Source organism: Myotis brandtii, unplaced genomic scaffold (assembly GCF_000412655.1).
Source record: "Myotis brandtii unplaced genomic scaffold, ASM41265v1 scaffold618, whole genome shotgun sequence".
Classification (NCBI taxonomy): Eukaryota; Metazoa; Chordata; class Mammalia; order Chiroptera; family Vespertilionidae; genus Myotis; species Myotis brandtii.
In genome coordinates, this window is record NW_005370354.1 from 205,059 (window position 1) to 224,399 (window position 19,341).

The window sequence follows — 19,341 nt, forward strand, 5'->3', positions numbered from 1 at the left end:
GGGGCTACATTCCAAGTCAGTGACATCTAAATATTCATGCTGTACCACACTACAATAAATCTATATAGACACATATATAAAAGTCTAAGATTGGCTATAAAATATAAAATAAAATGGACCAAAAAAAACTAGATTCACATACAGGAAGATTTTCCCATTTAGTGGAATTTTCCACCTGGGTCTTTGATAGTCTATTAGCTCCATTCACGGGTAAAGCTAGCAGGCCAAAAACCGAGCAATCAAATGGAATAAACTACAGAGTATAATATGCACAGATTAAGACTCTTTAAGGATTATACAACTGTAGCCAGGGCACAGGATAAAAGCAACATTTAACACTGGGTACATGCAGTTCTCAGGCGATTCAAGGATTCCCACACCTTCAGGCACAAGGGACACCCCAATCCTCTCCCTCCGTGTGATAGTGATATCAATAACGGATCAGCAATCATTTTCAGCTACAACCCAGGAAAAAGGCAGCTTTTCTTTATAGCACCGTAGATTAGACTTTTCCTCATCTCTATTACAGAGGTGTTTTCAGGGCTTTCAACTAAGCATGAAATGACGTTCCAGTAACCAATTACTTTAATAAGAGCAACCCTTAAAACACGTTAATATCTATGTGATGGAATTTAGAAAGACAAATTCACTCATAAAGCAGAACTCATGATCGAGGTGCCCGTCTCAGAAAGTTCAGCAAGCACGTACTGCTCAGATCAAACACCCGTGTGCGTGTGTGTGTGCGTGTGCGTGTGCATGTGTGTGCAATCCTCCACCGGCACCACAAAGAGGAAACGCAGGGCTGTGTTAACCCACTGTACCTGAGTTTCTCCTCACACAAGCGCGAGAGAAACATCCCCAAAGCGAGGCCCATGTGGATTTGCACGGCTTGAGACTCATCAGCGCTTGGTTTCCCAGGTAACCTGGCAGTCAGCATGGTCAGGATTTCCTCCACCTTCTCTTTGCGAGAGATAATGAAAACTGGCACGAGCAGGGACAAAGCCGAGGCGGCCGCGGAGCGGGCGATGGCACTGGCCGTGTTTTCCCCGGAATAGGATTTCTAGGACATGCCAAAGAAAGAAAACAGGGGGTTGGCCTTTTGTTTAAAACATGAAGGAAACACACCTATCACAAAAGCCCTCTGCAACAATACGGGCTTCTCCCGGATCCACTCCTGCCAAGCAAACAAGTAATTCAAAACATCGGTTGCTGCGTTTGTGTACAGGTCACATTTTCACTCCCACTCAAACAACTGGCTGCTAAACAGTCGCTAACTAATAACATCCTTTTAAGTGTGAAAAAAACAAATTCTAAGTGCCTCCTTTTAAAGGGTGTGAATTCCCTCACTAGAAAGCCTGCAACAATTTCAGTTTGAAAGCCCACATGTGTATATCGTGAAAAACCCAAAGTGAAGCTATCCAAGCTTGGAGAAACCACCCAGCCACGTTATAAATGTCCAGAAAGCCAGAGTCTTCCCGGAGAGCCAGAAAGGGGTGGGGGAGGGGCCAGTTCAAGTTTAGCATGGAGGGACAAGTGTAAATTTAGCTCAGGGATCTATTGGCAGATCTCCCAAAACCTTTGGTGGGAACCCTTCCCAGTAGATGGATTATTTCCTGCAGGGGGCTAATTCCTTTTAATTAAAAAGGAAGTTGAAATCCGAAAAGCCTCTGGTTACAAAGCAATAACCAGCTATTGAAAATGAAATGGAGAGCTCTATATGTGCCTCCCTATATGCAATCACGGGGAAAGAAATGAGTAACAGCCCCAACACCATGACGGGGCAGCTGAATAGGAACAGCTTCTCTCAGGACCTCACGCTGGAGGGCTCCACCAGACGTCACGCACACTTATCAACATGTCTCGAGTGGGAAGTCCGCTGACCACTCCTCCCTATTATCCACTTCAAATTTCCACACACATCCTAAAGGCCATGTTGTCTCTTGTCATCCAAGCACATGAAAAAATGTTTTTAATTCTTTACTCATTCGCTCTCTAAGCTTTAGCAGTTTAAGGATAAAAATCAAGCATGTGCTAAGATGTTCTTTTAGTTGATACAGCACTATTGTAACGATAATACTACTCAAAATGACCCAGCCCCTAGGTCACTGGAAATTTTTTAAAAAAGTGACTTTTGAAACAGGGCTTTGAAAAAGTATAACATGCAAAAATCAAAAAAAAAGTGACTTTCGAAACAGGGCTTTGAAAAAGTATAACATGCAAAAATCACAAAGGTCAGAGGCAACCCTGACCTAGCGAGTAAGGAGACTATTGCTATTGGTTTGTGAGAACTACGCAGCAGTATTAGAAATCTACACGTTATGTGTCCTGCTGAACATCTGAACCGTGGAGCTAGTGCAAAGACCTCAGCATAAGCTAAGAAAATATTCATCCATCATTAAGAAACAAGAACACATCCGACAGAAAACAAATCATTGTAAAGAAAGTACTGCTGTGAGCAAAATCTACCTTCCAATGTAATCCTGCATTATCCCTGCTTTGTCCTCAAGTATAGTTAAAATTTTACTTCTAGGCCCCTGAGCCCCAGATGAATACATACCAGGTCCTCCCCAGGGCAGGGCAGAGGCACAGAGAGGAGACTTCAGGCAGCGGAGTTTCAGGCTACATTTGTGATCTTAGCAACTGATCAGGACGCGTGCTATATTTTTATTCAAATCAACTCTAATCCTCTGCCGCTCAGCTGATTGCCCCATGATCACTGTAATTCCCTAAACACTGGATAGCGATAAGGCAGAACCAAAACAATTCCACGCAGATACAGAAATAATGCGCTCACTACCGCCAATAAAGGGGAAAAGGAACCCAAACAAAAAAAGTGTGTTTTCACTTTGCTTCAGATCTTGGGATATAAGCATGAAGAAAGAGAAGGTGCTTAGGATCAACAATATGACTTTGTATTTACAAAGTATTTCAAATTTTTCAAAATATTTTCCCATAAATTATATAATTTCATCCTCACTTTTTTGTGTGTGTAAAGTTGGCAAAGCATTAGTTTTTACTTCATTTTACAGATAAGAAAAATAAGATGATGGGTTAAGTGTCAGGTCAACGGTAACAGAATTAATAAGGGACGAAGCTAGGGCTCCAATCACTACTGATAATATTGCTCAATCACCTCATTTTATAGACAGGGAAACAAGGGTCCTGAGAGATAACGTGAACTGCCCAGGCTCACATACCCTGGAAAGGAAAAAAAAAAACTGTGACAAGAAACTCAGGGGCTCCATCTGCAGCCAGTGTTTATTTTACTATAACTGGAGCTCTTGCCTCCGACTACACGTTAGAATAGCCCAGAATGCTTCAAAGTGCTGATACCCAGGGCCTATCCCTGAGCAAAGGCCAGAGGTAAGGCCTACACATCAGTGTTTCTTGTTTAAATTATATATATTATATATTATATACTATATACTATATTATATATTATATAATTTATACACACACACATATATATATATACATACATACACACACACATCGTATGTATGTATATTTACGATTCCCATCATGATTCTAATGTACATCTAAGAATCATTACATGACATCATGGATTTCATGTGAATAACTGAGATGAGAAGAGTCATCCCTTGAGTTTGCTATCACTTTTCATTTCTCAGACTTACGTAATAGAACGAGCAGAAAAGTTGTCCTCTGGGTTGGTAGTGGCTATCCACAATGACCAGGAGAGTGTCAAACACCATGGAAACCCAGTCTTTCATGGAAAGGAAATTCGGTTGAACCTGCAGATGAAGAAACACATGGAACGATAACCTAACATTATTTCTAGGTTCAGGGTATAGCCCCCTTCTGTATTAAAGAATGGCATGCTGTTATCAAAAAGTCAACTTCACCTGCCAGGACTGAAGGAGGTGAGCAGGTATCTGACAAGCACACATGCTCACCTGTGCCCCACCAGGAATACTGATCTTTTACACAGGACTTAACAGAAGTGAGAGGATGGGGGCTGCAAAACAGAGCGTATCCGAGAGCGCCCCAGAGCCCGCCCAGGTTCAGTGAGGATAATGTGGAGGTTCAAGGGAGAGATGTGCAGAGAAAGCAACTCAAACTTTCTCAATTCTATGACTTGTCATTTCACAGAGGAGGCAATAAAGCAGCTTACGTGATTCTGATGACCATCACTAGCATTTCTGCTCTCACCATATATTTATCATTCAAGAAACATCATTTTCCTAGCTAATCAGTCATAAAAACATAATTGATTTTCAGTTTGGAAAAGGAAAGAGAATTGTAAAAAAAACCAAAACAAGACAACAACAAAACCCAACTCATTAAAAAGAGAGCTTGGCTTTAAAAATCATTCATGACCCTGGATGTCAAAAGCATTCATTAACTCCCATGGTATATTCAGGTCATGTAAACTATAAAGGTCAATGCAGTGTTAAATATCTCCTTGGAATTAATTCCTTGAATCAAATAAGACTACATTCTTAAGCTCTTTAGCTATTGGTGCTATGCAGACTTAGATGAAGTTTGAAAACTTCAACTTTAATCAAATAATGAGGTCTTGGGTGTGTACTGAGTAACAGCCAAAGTCAAGGTCATCAAGAACAAAAGCAAAGCCCCACCTCTGGGTTGTGTGGCCTCTTGATGTTTTGTGCGTTATGTGTTACAGTGCAGAACCAAAGGTGGGGGGCGGGGGGAATAAAGAAGAATAAGAGGGCCTGGCATTCAAACTCTGAGCTACACCCCCCCCCCCCACCTTACTACTGGGGTAAATTACGAGTACAACTGCATGGCTCTTTTTAAAGGATATGAAACATTTCCTCTCTTTAAAAATTCAACTTACTCATCATTAAAATAAGATCCTGGGTTTAAAGTTAAATTTTCATATAGTAAGTAATTACGCTTGCATTTTATCCTTCATACAATAACCCCTTGATCTGTTTCCCTTTCTCACCTGTAATACACATTGGTAGCTTTTGCCACACGGCACCTACTGTCTTGTTTACTGGTAATAGCACCCTTTGGGAAATTCCCTCCTCCATGATTTGAAGCTTGATTAAATGCTCAATCTAGCTACCTGTCCTACCCTACCCAAGTGAAGGCTGGGGACCCACGGGACTCTCAATCTTCAGTGAGTGATGCAAAGGCAGCAAATGACTAGATTATCCATCCCAGTGGGGGTTCTCCTGTGATGGCTCATCAGTACCTGTGCCTGGACTCCCCAGGTTGCCTTGGTTACTGTTCTTCCCAAAACCTGATTTTTCAGCTCTGCCTTCAATCCCATTGGCTTCCAGCTTCCTTATCTAGTTCCTCTTTTAAATGAGAGCCATTTTCTTTGCTTGCAACCAAAACACCCCACCATGAAAACAAAACAAAACAGTACAACTGTACAGGCTGGCTTAGCAGTTAATAACAGGCTCAGGGGCCAGACTGCCTGGGTTCAAATCCTGGTAATGCCAATTGCTGTGTCTCCTCAGGAAAGTTGTGTAGCCTCTCGGAGCACTTATTGAAAAACGGTATAGATGGTCCATAAGACATTCTGTGGGGACAGACACAGGCTGAATAACACTGAATAAACTCTGTTTTTGCAGCAAGAAGTGATGCAGTATATGCTAATGTGAATGAGGACTATTACTGAGAGGTTAGTATCTACCAGGCATTGTGATTTTTGTATATTAATTCATGTAATCCTTCAATAATCCTACCTGATTAGTATAGTTATTCTCATCTTATAGATGGTGAAATAGGCCCCGAAAAGGGACGCCAGTAACGGCACACCACAGAGCCAGTAAGCACAAGTATTAGGATTTAAATGACGGGCTCTCCTACGCCAAAGGCCGTTTTTAACCCCTTGGCTAGGTTGTCTCCAGATGCTGATGGCTCCTAGATAATAGAGCTTGTGGGAAGAAGACACCCGTGCCTTTTTATTTTGACAGATAGGAATTATCTGAAAAAGTACATTGGAAATGAACACTGACCAGCTCGCCACATGTTTAATTAAGAAATAAACGCCTTGCAAAAATGAATAGGCACTTTGCCATTGACATCTACAATTAAAATGCAAAAGTATAATTTTTTTCAGTCAGTAAACACTGCTTATTTATCATTTTTTGACAGCATTGTTCACTTTCAGTAAGCCTACTTAACCTCCTAGGACTGGCTACCACTGATGTCATCACAAAAAGACAAGCCCTGTTGCATAAAATTGCTCCCTTCACATTGAAATGACCACTTGACTGGGAGGGAGGAAGCAAAACAGAAAGCTGCGAAGAAAAGCGTCTTAGAGGCACTAGAGCTCCCAGTGTAAAGGCCCGTCAGCTGGAAGGACTTGGTGGCCCATCCAGACTCTAACCTCGTGAACTCAGAGCCGGCTTCCAGAGACATCTCCCTTTTCAGCGGTTACACAGCGGAGCCCACGGTTCAGATCACCCCGACTCACCTCCAGGGCGCCCTCGCTGTCCGAGGAGAGGCTGGCTTCATGTTTGGATACGACGACAGCAAGGCTGCTTAAGGCTAACAGCGCATTGCCTTTCACCACCGGGCTCTCCCTGTTTAAGAAGAAAAACATTCCAAGAGAGGATTTGGGGGCATTAGCCGGGAGAAGAGCAGGTGCTATTATAGGGAGGGCAGATGAGGGCAGAAAGCACTCCACTCCTTCACGGAGCCTCGTAAGCAGGTCTGCTTGCTCCCGATGCCAGCAGCCTCCCCGCTCCTGACACCGGTGCTGATTTGCAACTCTTCTTATAGATGTGTGGTCATTATACTTTTTTGTAACTTAAAAATCCAAGCTTGCCCTAGCCGGTTTGGCTCAGTGGATAGAGCATTGGCCTTGGAATGAAGGGTCCTGGGTTTAATTCTGGTCAAGGGCATGTACCTTGGTTGCAGGCCCTAGCAGGGGTGCGTGTGGGAGGCAACCAATGGAAGTGCCTCTCTCACATCGATGTTTCTTTCTCTGTCTCTTCCTTTCCCTTCCACTCTCTCTAAAAATCAATGGAAAAATATCCTTGAGTGAGGATTAACAAAAATTAAAAAACAAAACCCAAGCTCATCATACCTAACTTCTTCCTAAAATGTGTGTGGGAGGCAACCAATGGAAGTGCCTCTCTCTCATCGATGTTTCTTTCTCTGTCTCTTCCTTTCCCTTCCACTCTCTCTAAAAATCAATGGAAAAATATCCTTGAGTGAGGATTAACAAAAATTAAAAAACAAAACCCAAGCTCATCATACCTAACTTCTTCCTAAAATGTTTATTCCGTCATTTGACGTTACATTTCCTAAGCGATCTTCTTCTGTCACAACTGGCCAATATAAAAGCATCAAAGTGTTCTGAAAACGGACCAGGGCAGTTGTGTGAATGAGCCCGGCAGAGCGAGGTGGCGTCTGGCTCCTGAGCACCGGTGTGTGGAGCCAGACAGCACACCTTCCCAGCAGCCCGGCCCACCGGCAGCTTCCCTCAGTCATTATTATCCCCCTTCTTTCTCGGAATCCATCAAAGCCAGTGACCTCAAAGCCAGATTGCTACATAACTGAGGCTCTAGATAAGATGCAAAAAAGACCCGTTTTTAGACTATGAGGATTGAGAGTTGCCCTTCCTTTCATCCAAATGATAGTTTTCTAATATTAGCAAAATCTTAAATTTGACTTCTGAATTTAATATCAAGAAACTGAGCCTTGTTAATACTCCCACCACCTGAAAGCACACAGTTCGTAATACTCCATCCTTCCCAGGTGACCCTGTAGAGTGACCGCAGGTGGGACACGGAGGAGATGCCCTTGGCTGCCAACTCTCATGACAGAGCGCAGGCAGCAGAGCACCCGGCCGCCAGAGTCGGGTTCTCAGCCAGCCCTACGATTGTGGGTTCCCACAAATACAGGGAATGTGTCCCCAAACCTGGACTTCACACCTGAACTTGAATCAGCATACACATCCCAGAACCCTCCCCTGCTTACCTAGTGTTGGGATAGATGGATACGTGGGATAAAGAAGACAGAGACCTGACTGAACATGTGAGCTAGTGAGTATTAAAAAATTAGTATACACGTGTTCTTGCGTTTTTGTTTCCATTTGGTAAGAATGGGACTCAGGATGTGTATCTATTCATCCACCCCCCCTTCCTCCCCTCCCTCCCACCTCGGGGTGGGTAAGCTCAGTGAAGACTTGCTCTGCACACTTGGTCATTTTGTTCACCAATTTGTTCTCCTTGATTCATTCCTCTATGAGACCTGCCTTAAGTTGATAAGACACCAACATTTACGCTGGGGGTTGGTGTGGAGGAGAAAATAGGAAGACTTGTGATCCAGACAGATAGCTTTGCACGAGGTTTTGCTAGAGTTCTGCAGTCAGGATTATTGGGAACTCATACAGCTAATAATATCACAAGAAGCGAGGCAAGATCTGGGCATTCCTAGGTGCCCTAGCCATGAAATCATTTAACAAAATCCAAATTAAATCTCTTACTTTACTGGCTCTTTCTTTTAGCTGAGACCATCCTGAAGCCCATCTTGTTACAAAATACAGTGGGGCCTTGACTTACGAGAGTTTAATTCGTTCCGAGACCAAGCTCGTTAAGGAGCTTGTTAACTCAAATTACTCTATCAACTCAATGCAAAAAATCGGCCGAGAGACAGCTGGTATCTCAAAAAGCTCGTTAGTCGGGACACTCGTAAGTCAAGGCCCCACTGTAGTCATAAATTACTAAAGTTAGGTAAAAAGTCCTTTTAAAGTTCTCAGTGGTCTGAGAATTAGTTCACCAGGTTTTTTCACCCTGTAGAAAAACTTTGGTGGTCACCAGAAATCGGGTACCACGTCTTTTAAAACAAGAATAGCATACAAGATAACATAAAAAGTATCTTTTTTCCTTTTTTTTAAATTGATTTTTTACAGAGAGAGGAAAGGAGAGGGAGAGAGAAACATCAATGTGAGAAACATGGATCAGCTGCCTCCTGCACACCCCCTACTGGGGGTGGAGTCTGAAACCTGGGCATGTGTTCTGAATGGGAACTGATCCTGAACCTTGTGGTGCATGAGATGATGTTCAACTAACTGAGCCACACTGCCCAGGGCAAAAAAAAAAAAAAAGTGTCTGTTTAACACTGAAATTCTGAAATCCTGAATGGGAATTGATCCTGAACCTTGTGGTGCATGGGATGATGTTCAACTAACTGAGCCACACTGGCCAGGGCAAAAAAAAAAGTGTCTGTTTAACACTGAAATTCTGAAAGAGAATTTAGCCTCGGTTTTAAAACAGTGCTCCAACATGATTTTATTTCAAAAGTTTCACTGCTCTTGACATTCCTGAGCATGTATTGTTTCTTGTAAAATGGAGAAAAACATATTTGAAGCCACTGCTAATTAGACCTTTGGTTACAGATTAAATGCAAATTTGGACATTAATCTTTGAATTAAAGAAACAACAACTAGCCCACAGTTGCACAGTGCTGCTTAGGCCAAGCTCTACATTTCACACAGGTATCATGACTCTCTCTTGACCACCTATGTATTCCCTTCATGCCTAGCGCAGTGAGCGATGGAGAGAAGACACTCGAAGCATATTTAGTGAAGCAAATTCACGGAGGAGCTGGTCAGGTGAAAATCTACAACTGGTTCAGCAAAAAAACTAGCCCACAGTTGCACAGTGCTGCTTAGGCCAAGCTCTACATTTCACACAGGTATCATGACTCTCTCTTGACCACCTATGTATTCCCTTCATGCCTAGCGCAGTGAGCGATGGAGAGAAGACACTCGAAGCATATTTAGTGAAGCAAATTCACGGAGGAGCTGGTCAGGTGAAAATCTACAACTGGTTCAGCAAAAACTCATCACCTTGTTGATCAAATAACTGTCCCCTACAGTCAAGCAGCAGTAATTTGCATAATGACATGTCAGCATCAGTACAGTATTTATCTAGGCAGTACCACTGACATTTTAATTAAATTGTCCTTTGCAACAAACTGATGCCATTAACCTAATTAAAACGTGCAAGGAAGGATGAGCTGCGATGATGCTTTCTCAGGGACACAGTATTACGTTACATATCCGTAAAGTGACCCAGTCCCTCGGGGATTTTTATCTTCAGGTTCAAATCTATTTAATTAATAACAGTCAAAATAAACACACATCAATCATCAGGTTGTATCTGTGTTATGATTCTCTTTCAGCCCTAACCCTGATGCTTTAGAAATAAATGCTCTCAAATGAGTATATCAGCCTAATCTGGTGATGTTTTACTTCCTGCTTTTAACTTATGGCTCAGATCAAAATAAGTCTTACGCTGGCCTGTGGCGGCTGTGGTCCAAGGAGCAGAAGGCTGAGCTGGCAGGGGGTGGTGGTGGGGTCCTCACAGGGTTGGAGGAAGCCAGTGGGGAAAGCAAAGGGAGGGAGGCAGAGTGCGCCCTCTGCTCATCATTAATCCCTTTGCCCCTAGACCTTAACTGTCTCCTATTCACTTGCCATCATGGATTGCTTTAATAAGATAAGGCCTATAAAATGCTCTGAAATTTTTGATGAAAAGACAACACCATGAAAACATGAATTCCTTTTACTCTGCACCTCTGAGCATGGCAACCCACTCTTCTGAAGTATTAGTCATGAAACAATGCTCTGGAAAGCTGAAGATGACAGCCTTGTTGAAGAATTTTAGAATGGAAAATGTAAACGCTCCTGGAGAGGCAAAATTGTAGTTTGTTTTAATAGAAAGATGCTAGTTCCTTCAGCACTGTTTGCTGCCATCAGAGCACCATTTTTTAATAGGATATAAAGATATAAATAGGCTAATAGAACAGAACAAACTACCAGAGGTCAGGCCAAAGGCAGCCCCCTCCCGGCACCCCGCCCTTCCAGTCTGCAGCTGGTGCTCTCCCACGGGGTCTGCAAGTCACCAAAGCAGGTGAGCAGACACAAACGACTCCCTGCAGAAGCCTCTCTAACTTCAGTTTTCATTTTGTCCACAATTTTGTCCACAGAGAGTCCCCCGACTCCCACCAAACTGAGCGCAGAGCAGGGTCACCACTGCTGTTTGCCTTCACTCAGGAGACACGAGGCTGAGGAGTTCATGTGCCAGGATCGGCCTTCACAGCTAGTCCTGTCTCAGAAGTGACTGGTGGAAGGCTAACTCTAAGGCACATCATGTGTGTGTTGGTTTTGTTAAGGCAGAATCTATTTAGCTACAGAGGGCGTTGGGACATGATAGGGATAAACTATTCTGCAATGAAATATTTCTGGATAATGGACTTTCAATGCACATGAAATCCTCTAGGTCAAAGGTCTGTGTTGTTTGGTGAATAAGAAGAAAGGATGTCAGGGAGTGTCAGCAGCTGAGGGTGATGGTGGAAGGGAGAAGCGTAGTAACTGAGTGTAACTTACTGCCAGAAACAATTAGTCAGCTTGTTAACAAAGGAAACTGAGGAGATTGCTTAAGCAAGTTCATGAGGGTTGGCTTAAGATAAAAAGCCTCAAGATAGTAATACTCGAGTTATTTTTGTTAAAACAAACCAAGGATATGAGTGAAACCATCTTTTTTTTTTTTTTACAGGATTTTTGCATTAGTTTCTAGTATTTAAAAATTCAGTGTGTAGATACCCTGCACCCAATAACACAAAGGAAATAAAAGGAAGTACTATTTTGATTTATTTGCTGGCTCACAGCTGAGAGTGAATAATCTATTTATTAATTCACATTAGCAAGGATTCCCCACCCATCTCCTTCACCCAAACTAAATTAGAATTTTAAGAACCGAAGTCAGTCCGGGGCCCTTTCATACCTGTACAACCTCAGTAGCCTCTTATAAAAGTATGTGTTTGTACTGATTCCTCTGTATTTTCACGAAGAGACACACAGTAAGAATTAACTTAACATGAGAAAGGATGACTGATTTTTAAAAATATAATTGAAAACTCCTTTAAAATTCTTAAAGCTATGAAATACCCTAAAAGGAGAAATTGTATGTACCTTGCAGGAAAAAACACACACACCACACACATGTTTATAGATTTGTGGCAAAGAGAATAAGGGGATCTTACTTTGCAGCTGACTTGGTGATCTCATCCGTCAACATGTCTCGGACCCTGCAATGACGATGCAAAGAAAATCCGTTTCAGAGTTTATGTTAGAGCAAGAACTCAATCTTTTTGCTTCTTCATCAATTATTAAGAACCTCTAGAAATGATTCCAGAGCTAAAGATGGTACTTGAGGAATTTCAGTGTAAGGTGACAGAACGGTAGTAAGGGCTTTACTTCAAAGAGAGTTTCATCTTCCTTCTCCTTAGGTCACTAGTGGAAGGAGGCGGTGGCAGTTGTAGCTAAGGAGGGATAGGGTTGTGATGGTGTCCTCTCTTAAACTGGTTGGAGAGTAGGTGTGTCCTTCATATTATTCTCTGCTATGGTCTAAATGCCTGTCCCCTCAACCCAGATTCATATGTTGAAACCCGAGCTCCTGATGTGTGGTATTTGGAGGTGAGGCCTCTGGGAGGTGCTGAGGGTGGAGTCCTCAGAAATGGCATTAGTGAGTGTCCTTATAAAAAGTCTTTCTCTCTCTCCCCCCCCGCTTCATCTCCCCACTCTCTGCCCCTTCTTCCGCATCTCTTTCCCCTCTTCCCCATGAGAAAACACAAAGGTGGCCATCTGCGAACCAGAAAGGAGGCCCTCACGAGCGCCAGACCCCCCAGCACCTTTACTTGGACTTCCAGCCTCCAAAATGGCGAGAGACACATTTCTGTTGGTTAAGCCACACCGGCGCTGGTATTTTTGTTACTGCAGCCCAGACTGACTAAGGCATTTGCCTTTTTTGCACAGGAGTTCACCGAAACAGCAATTTTACTAGTTCCAACTTGTAAATAATAGTCACTTGCATGTATATGCAATAAAACTAAAAGCATCCTATCTAATAAAAGAGGAATATGCAAAATGACCATCACTCCAACACACAAGATGGCTGCCCAAAGATGGCCAGCAGGGGAAGGCAGTTAGGGACAACCAGGCTGGCAAGGGAGGGCAGTTAGGGGTGACTGGGCCAGCAGGAGAGGGCAGTTGGGGGCGACCAGGCTGGCAGGGGAGGGCAGTTAGGGGCAATCAGGCTGGCAGGGAAGGGCATTTGGGGGCGATCGGGCTGGCAGGGGAGTGGTTAGGGTGTGATCAGGCTGGCAGGTAGGCGAGCGGTTGGGAGCCAGCAGTCCTGGATTGTGAGAGGGATGTCTGACTGCCCGTTTAGGCCCGATCCCACCTAAATGGGCAGTTGGACATCCTCGAGGGGTACCAGATTGGAGAGGGTGCAAGCTGGGCTGAGGGACAACCACCCCCCCGACCGTGCACGAATTATGTGCACTGGGCCTCTAGTAGGTTATAAAATCACTCTGAAGCTAAAACAAAATAATTATACTTGTGAATATGAAGGAAGGTATGCTCAATTCAAATAGTCAGAGGATTTTTAAAAATGTCAGTAGAAGAGCCTTGAGATAAAATGAAAAACAACCACTGACTGCCAAATTCACATTCTGAACAGGATACAGACATTTTCATTGAGTTTCAGCAATTCAAAGTTTTTATAAATATTATGACTTTTGCAAATATAAGTTATATTTGTATTCATAAATATTTTCATTTGAAATCTAATAAAATCTTAGCTATTCAGCACTGAGAATGTAATTTTTAAGAGCCAAGTTTTTCAGTTAGTTGCAAACTGCTCCTATAGATCTTTAACTTGTATTTTATAAAATCATTTGACAAATTCTCTAAATTGTCCAATCTCAGTATGGCCAGATGGAGAATAGTACAGTTAATGTATTCTTTTATTGGTCAATGTGGAATATTTATAAATGATAACTTGCTTATACTTGCTTCCATGTAGGGCCAAACCTTCCACAAGTGGACCAGTTCCTTCCTTTTACCTATCTCTTCTCTCTGCCGCATCACCAATTTTTTCTTTCCTATTTCTTTTACTTGCCTTAGCATGAGAACACACTGAAATATCTATCATCTTAAAATAAGAACAAGCCCTCCAACCACTGTCCCATTTTTCTGCTTCTCATCCATCAGAACTCATATAAAAGTGTGTACTTGACTCAAGTTCATCTCCTTCCACTCTCTCTGGGCCCTTCTATAGTCTGACTTTGTCCCCACGACTCCACCAGGGCAGCCGCTGGCATGGCCACCAATGATTTTCAAGAGGCCAAATTGATTGCCAGCTCTCGGTCTCCATCTTTGGCCAACTCACAGCAGCACTTGACCCAATTGGTCGCTCCTTTCGAGAAACACTTTCTGCCCTTGGCTTTTAAGAGCCCATGAGCTCTTGGTTTTTTTTCTTCCTACACCACTGGTCACTAATTTTCCGTTTGCTTTATTAGTTCCTCCTCCACCTTCTCCAGTTCTAAATGTGGAAGTGCTCTGGGCTCAGTCCTCTGACTTTCTGTCCTCAGTTACTCCCTAGGTGAATGATATGCTGTTAATTCCCAAGTCTGTACTCCAGCCCTGGCGTTACCCTGAACTCTAGACTCATGGTCAACAACTTACTTGACATCTCCAGCTGGTAGCTCAGGCTTAGCAAGTCCCAAACCTGATTCCTCTGTACATAGACCTGCTTTTCTATTGTCTTCCTCATCTTAGTAGATGGGAACTCCATGCTTTTAGTTATTCAGAGTTAGAATATTGTAATTATCCTTGACATCCATTGTTTTCTTACATTCTTCATGCCACATATCTCTTTCTCTATTTTGAAAAGTGTAGCCAATATACCACCTGCACCAAATGCTTATTTTCAGAAGATGAAATTAAAACTACATGTGAAAGATAATACCAATTAGAAAGCGAAATCCAAATTCTTAATCTCTAGCCATAAATCCAATGTCATACATTTTAAACTGCTTTGCTGTTTTCTAAAATAAATCTAGAAAATGAAACAGAATAGATTTAGTCACACACACACACACACACACACACACACACACACACACTCAGCTTCTGCTTTTCTACATATGCCAATTGTCAGTAAATAAAAATCTAAAATTCAGTAACCTTTGAATAGATTTTTAGATTAAAGAAACCTGTGGCTACAGGCAAAGCTATTTAGATTCTGGGCATTTAGATTTAGGCTGCTGCAACATTAATCTGACACGGTATTTATCCCAACCCATGTAACAATTTAAATTGCCTTTAATGTGCCAGCATGTACACATTTCTAGATAACATAGTGGGAATTCATTAGGGGGGGTGTTAAAGTTGCTCCTGATAATGAAGCTGTCTTGGAGAGGGAGGAGCAGGTGAGTCAAAGGTATTTCTTGACCAAATGTGAGTTAGAAGGGCAATGAATTAAGTGGAGAAAAACAGAAATTTTTATTCAAAAAAAATAATCCATTCTAAGGGGAAAAAGGAAAAGCAAACCATTTCCACACTGCTTTAGAAAACAATAAAAACCATTCAATTTATGAATAAAGCTCTCCTCCTTATATGTGAGGAGATGAAAAAATACAGTTACCAGATCTTCAGTCCTTCCCCCTTCAGGCTCATACAGAAGTTAAAAGCCCCAACATTAAAGCCTTTAAAGTAGTTGCCTTCCCACAGTTCACTTCCCGTGACGTCATGGAACCCCCCTTACCAGAGCCAGGCTGTGCCTTTTTTGAACTGCACCTCCTCAGCGCTCTCCTTTCCGTGTTTTAACTGCAGCTCCAGCTCCGCTATCCTTCCCTGCAAAACAGCATAAATCAGCATGCTAACTTGATGGCCAAAATTACCTTAAAATTTCTATGAAAAACACTTAAAGATGGCAGACATATCCTTTCCCAGTTCACCTTAAGTGCTCCTGATAGGTTAGTAAATTATGAACGAGGACGTGTGACAGAGATAATTACATCACTGCTCAGATATTTCTACATTCACCAAATAAATATATCCTCGGGAAGTTGTGTTTGGCAAATTTAGTGCAGAGTGCTTCATTTTGGGATATCTATTAAAAGCAGTTTAATTTCATAGGTGCCATTCAAAAACACCTCCTATAGTAATAATCAGCTTGTATCAACAGCTAATAATTTTAACTAACATTATCCGAAGATTGGGGTCTGGGTACCAGTATCATAACAGAATGGCAGAATATGAGTCGGAGGGTATATAACATTTAAATTCAGGTAACATATAGCAAAGGTTATTTTCAAACAGCTTAACATTTCTATTTCTTGAGTGAACATATAAAAATAAATATTTTTTATTTTGTTTTGTTAATATAATTTCTTATTGATTTCAGAGAGGAAGGGAAAGGGCGAGAGAGAAACATCAATGGATGAGAGAGAATAATTATCAGCTGCCTCCTGCACGCCCCACACTGGGGATCGATCCTGCAACCCAGGCATGTGCCCTTGACTGGAATCAAACCCAGGACCCTTTAGTCCGCCGGCCAACGCTCTATCCACTGAGCCAAACCAGCTAGGGCTAAAAATAGATATTATACTTCTCAACTTCTAACATGTAATAAAAATATAGCTAATACTATGCCTTTAAAACCAAGACCTTCAAATATTTATTATCCTCTTTTTTTTGTTTGTTAATCCTTACCCAAGGATATTTTTCCATTGACTTTTAGAGAGAGTGGAAGGGAGGGGGAGAGACAGAGAGAAACATTGATGAGAGAGACCCATCCATTGGTATGTGCCCTTGACCGGAATTGAACCCAGGACCCTTTAGCTCGTAGGCCAATGCTCTACCACTGAGCCAAACCAGCCAGAATTATTTTGTACTCAGAATTATTTTGATCAGATGCTTTCCCCTCTATTCCATCACCAGTTACATTATTTAAGTGTAATTGGTTTATTGATGAGCCCTACATTGGACAAGAACTTAGACTGCAGATTGTATTACTGGGAAATACCACACCATTTTCAGAAGTAGCTGTGCCGCTTACATCTCACCAGCAGTAAGTAGGAGGTCCAGTAATTCACATCCTCACCAACACTGGGAATTGTCAGGCCTTTACCTGGACCCTTCTTGCGGAAGTGAAATGGTGCTCATTATAGTTTTCCTTTTCATTTCATTGTTCACTGATGAGAGTGCGCATCTTTTCAAATGTTTATTGACTATCTGGGTTTCCTATTCTTTCCATTTTTCTATTGGTTGTCTTACTATTATTGATTGTAGGGTTCTAAGGTATGTCCTACAGAAGAAAAGTATATGTCTCTATATATACCCTCGAGCAGTTATATATACCATAGAGCAGCGGTCATCAACCACTGGTTGGCGACCACTGCTCCAAAGGTTTCCTTAAACCAGCAGTTGCCAACCTTTTGGACCTCATGGACCACCAGTAGTCCGCGGACCACCGGTTGGTGACTGCTGCCCTAGAGAGGGAAGCAATATAGTTTGTTAAGAATGTGAGCTCTGGAATCAGAATCTAATGCCATTTCCACTTACTTGAGGTATATTAATTGGGTAAGTTATTTCACTTCTCTAAGCTTCAGTTTCCTCATTTGTAAAATGTAGCTAACAATTATCTCATGGTATTAGAGCATCATATTAAATAATGTGGAAAACTGTCTAATACAGTGCCTGGTAACAGATAATAGCTACCATTACCAGATTTGCTGTAAAAAAAAAAAATACCCTACTTCCCCTTATAATCTTCTTACAAATCATTCTTTCATGAATATCTTGAAATCCTTTGTAAAATAATTCATATTTTCATCTGTATATTCTCATAGAGTAAAAGGTTCTCCAAAATGTAATAGCCAGGTTATACAGTTGCATGCCCTTATAGTTCTCTCCAGTCCTCTCAGTTACTAGCCTGTGAGCTCATGGAAAGCAAGGCCTGTTTCACCAGTGTAAGGAGTCCTGTACACAGCAGCACCTCCAGCCACAGTGCCCTGGGGCTCCCCACTCAGGCACTCCGCCATACCCATGCCCACCTCCCTGTGTTCACAGACAGAACCCTGGCCCTTTCCTTCTCCCCTCTTTCTCTTAGAGCAAGGAATCAAAGGTGACCAAGCTGGCAAGACATTGATATTAATATTTAATGTTGATAATGGCCTCCTAGGAGGGTAGGCAAAATAGAAAATACATTTTATTGCTTGTCTTTGTCATGCTCCTTAAATTATGCCTCTTTCTTCCTAAAACACGTACTTTCCATAATGCTTTCCCCCCAAAAAAGACAATAGGCAATCAAAAGGCTAAAATCTGTTTGGAGATAAACAAAACAAAAAAAGCAAGTACACACGCAGCCTCTTGAGAAGGCCCGTTTTTCTAATCTCTCCCGTGGCCATAAACTAGCACAGCCATTCCATTGTGACCTCGTCTCTTTCTTCCTCCTCAGAGTCTCTGTCCTTCTCAATCCCCTCTCTGGAATGTCTCTAACCCAGGGGTGGGCAAACTTTTTGACTCGAGGGCCACAATGGATTCTTAAACTGGACCGGAGGGCCGGAACAAAAGCATGGATGGAGTGTTTGTGTGAACTAATATAAATTCAAAGTAAACATCATTACATAAAAGGGTACGGTCTTTTTTTTTTTTAGTTTTATTCATTTCAAACGGGCCGGATCCAGCCCGCGGGACGTAGTTTGCCCATGGCTGGATAGACTATACTCAACCACTGTTTTCAGGGAAGGCACCAATTCTGAAAAATTTAGTCTGAATTAATTTTTCTTCTAAGCAGATCCTCCTAAACGTTCTTGATTCCTTCTGAATGGACTAAAATGGCTTACACAATAGAAACACTACCTGATTCCCTTGATGGCTAGAGTGATGGAGGAACACTTACATGCACTTCATTGCTTAGTTACTTGCTGCTGGCACTGATACCATTAACCAAAGTGTTCACATCCATCACTGGTGTCCCTTTTTAAACTAGTGATCTGTACCAATAACTTCTCCAAAGGATGCCTGGAATGTCCAGTTGTCATTTGTCAAATTGTTAATGTTCTCCTCAAGAAATTATTGACACATTTACCCCTCAAACTTTATAATAACGTAAGTGCTGACTCAGGAACCATGGTTGGGAGAAGGATGTATGGGCCCCAACTCCAAGCTGGTCAGCTCTCACCCAGGTGGGTTCCTAGGGCAAACAGGACTACTGAGACTAAGTTTACACCCAGGGAATAAAACTGGGGACCCCCAGGCAAGTGTAGACCACCTACAATCTTTACATAACATTTGGGCTGTGTCAGGCCCTCCAGCGTCTCCACACACTGGTGACACCTTGGGTAGCACGTGCTAACTCCTCTCAAAAAACAACAGCACCTCTCTGCCCTAGCTGGTTTGGCTCAGTGGATAGAGCATTGGACTGTAGAATGAAGGGTCCTGGGTTTGATTCTGGTCAAGGACACATACCTTGGTTGCAGGTTCCCTAGCCCTGGTCATGGTGCATGCAGGAGGCAACCAATCGATGTCTCTCTCTC

The 19,341-nt window shown here is 42.3% G+C and overlaps 1 protein-coding gene across 2 annotated transcripts in view; it reads right to left on the minus strand.

The window, feature by feature from the left end:
* FOCAD (focadhesin) overlaps positions 1–19,341 on the minus strand; it is a 250,074-nt gene that overhangs the window by 47,715 nt on the left and 183,018 nt on the right. For both annotated transcript variants that reach the window (XM_005879937.2, XM_005879938.2), the window contains exons 22-26: positions 15,564–15,652; positions 11,998–12,042; positions 6,419–6,527; positions 3,639–3,755; positions 822–1,060 (exon numbers count right to left, since the gene is read on the minus strand). In XM_005879937.2, coding sequence (XP_005879999.1) covers positions 822–1,060; positions 3,639–3,755; positions 6,419–6,527; positions 11,998–12,042; positions 15,564–15,652 — 599 coding nt within the window. The remainder of the gene's footprint in view (positions 1–821; positions 1,061–3,638; positions 3,756–6,418; positions 6,528–11,997; positions 12,043–15,563; positions 15,653–19,341) is intronic.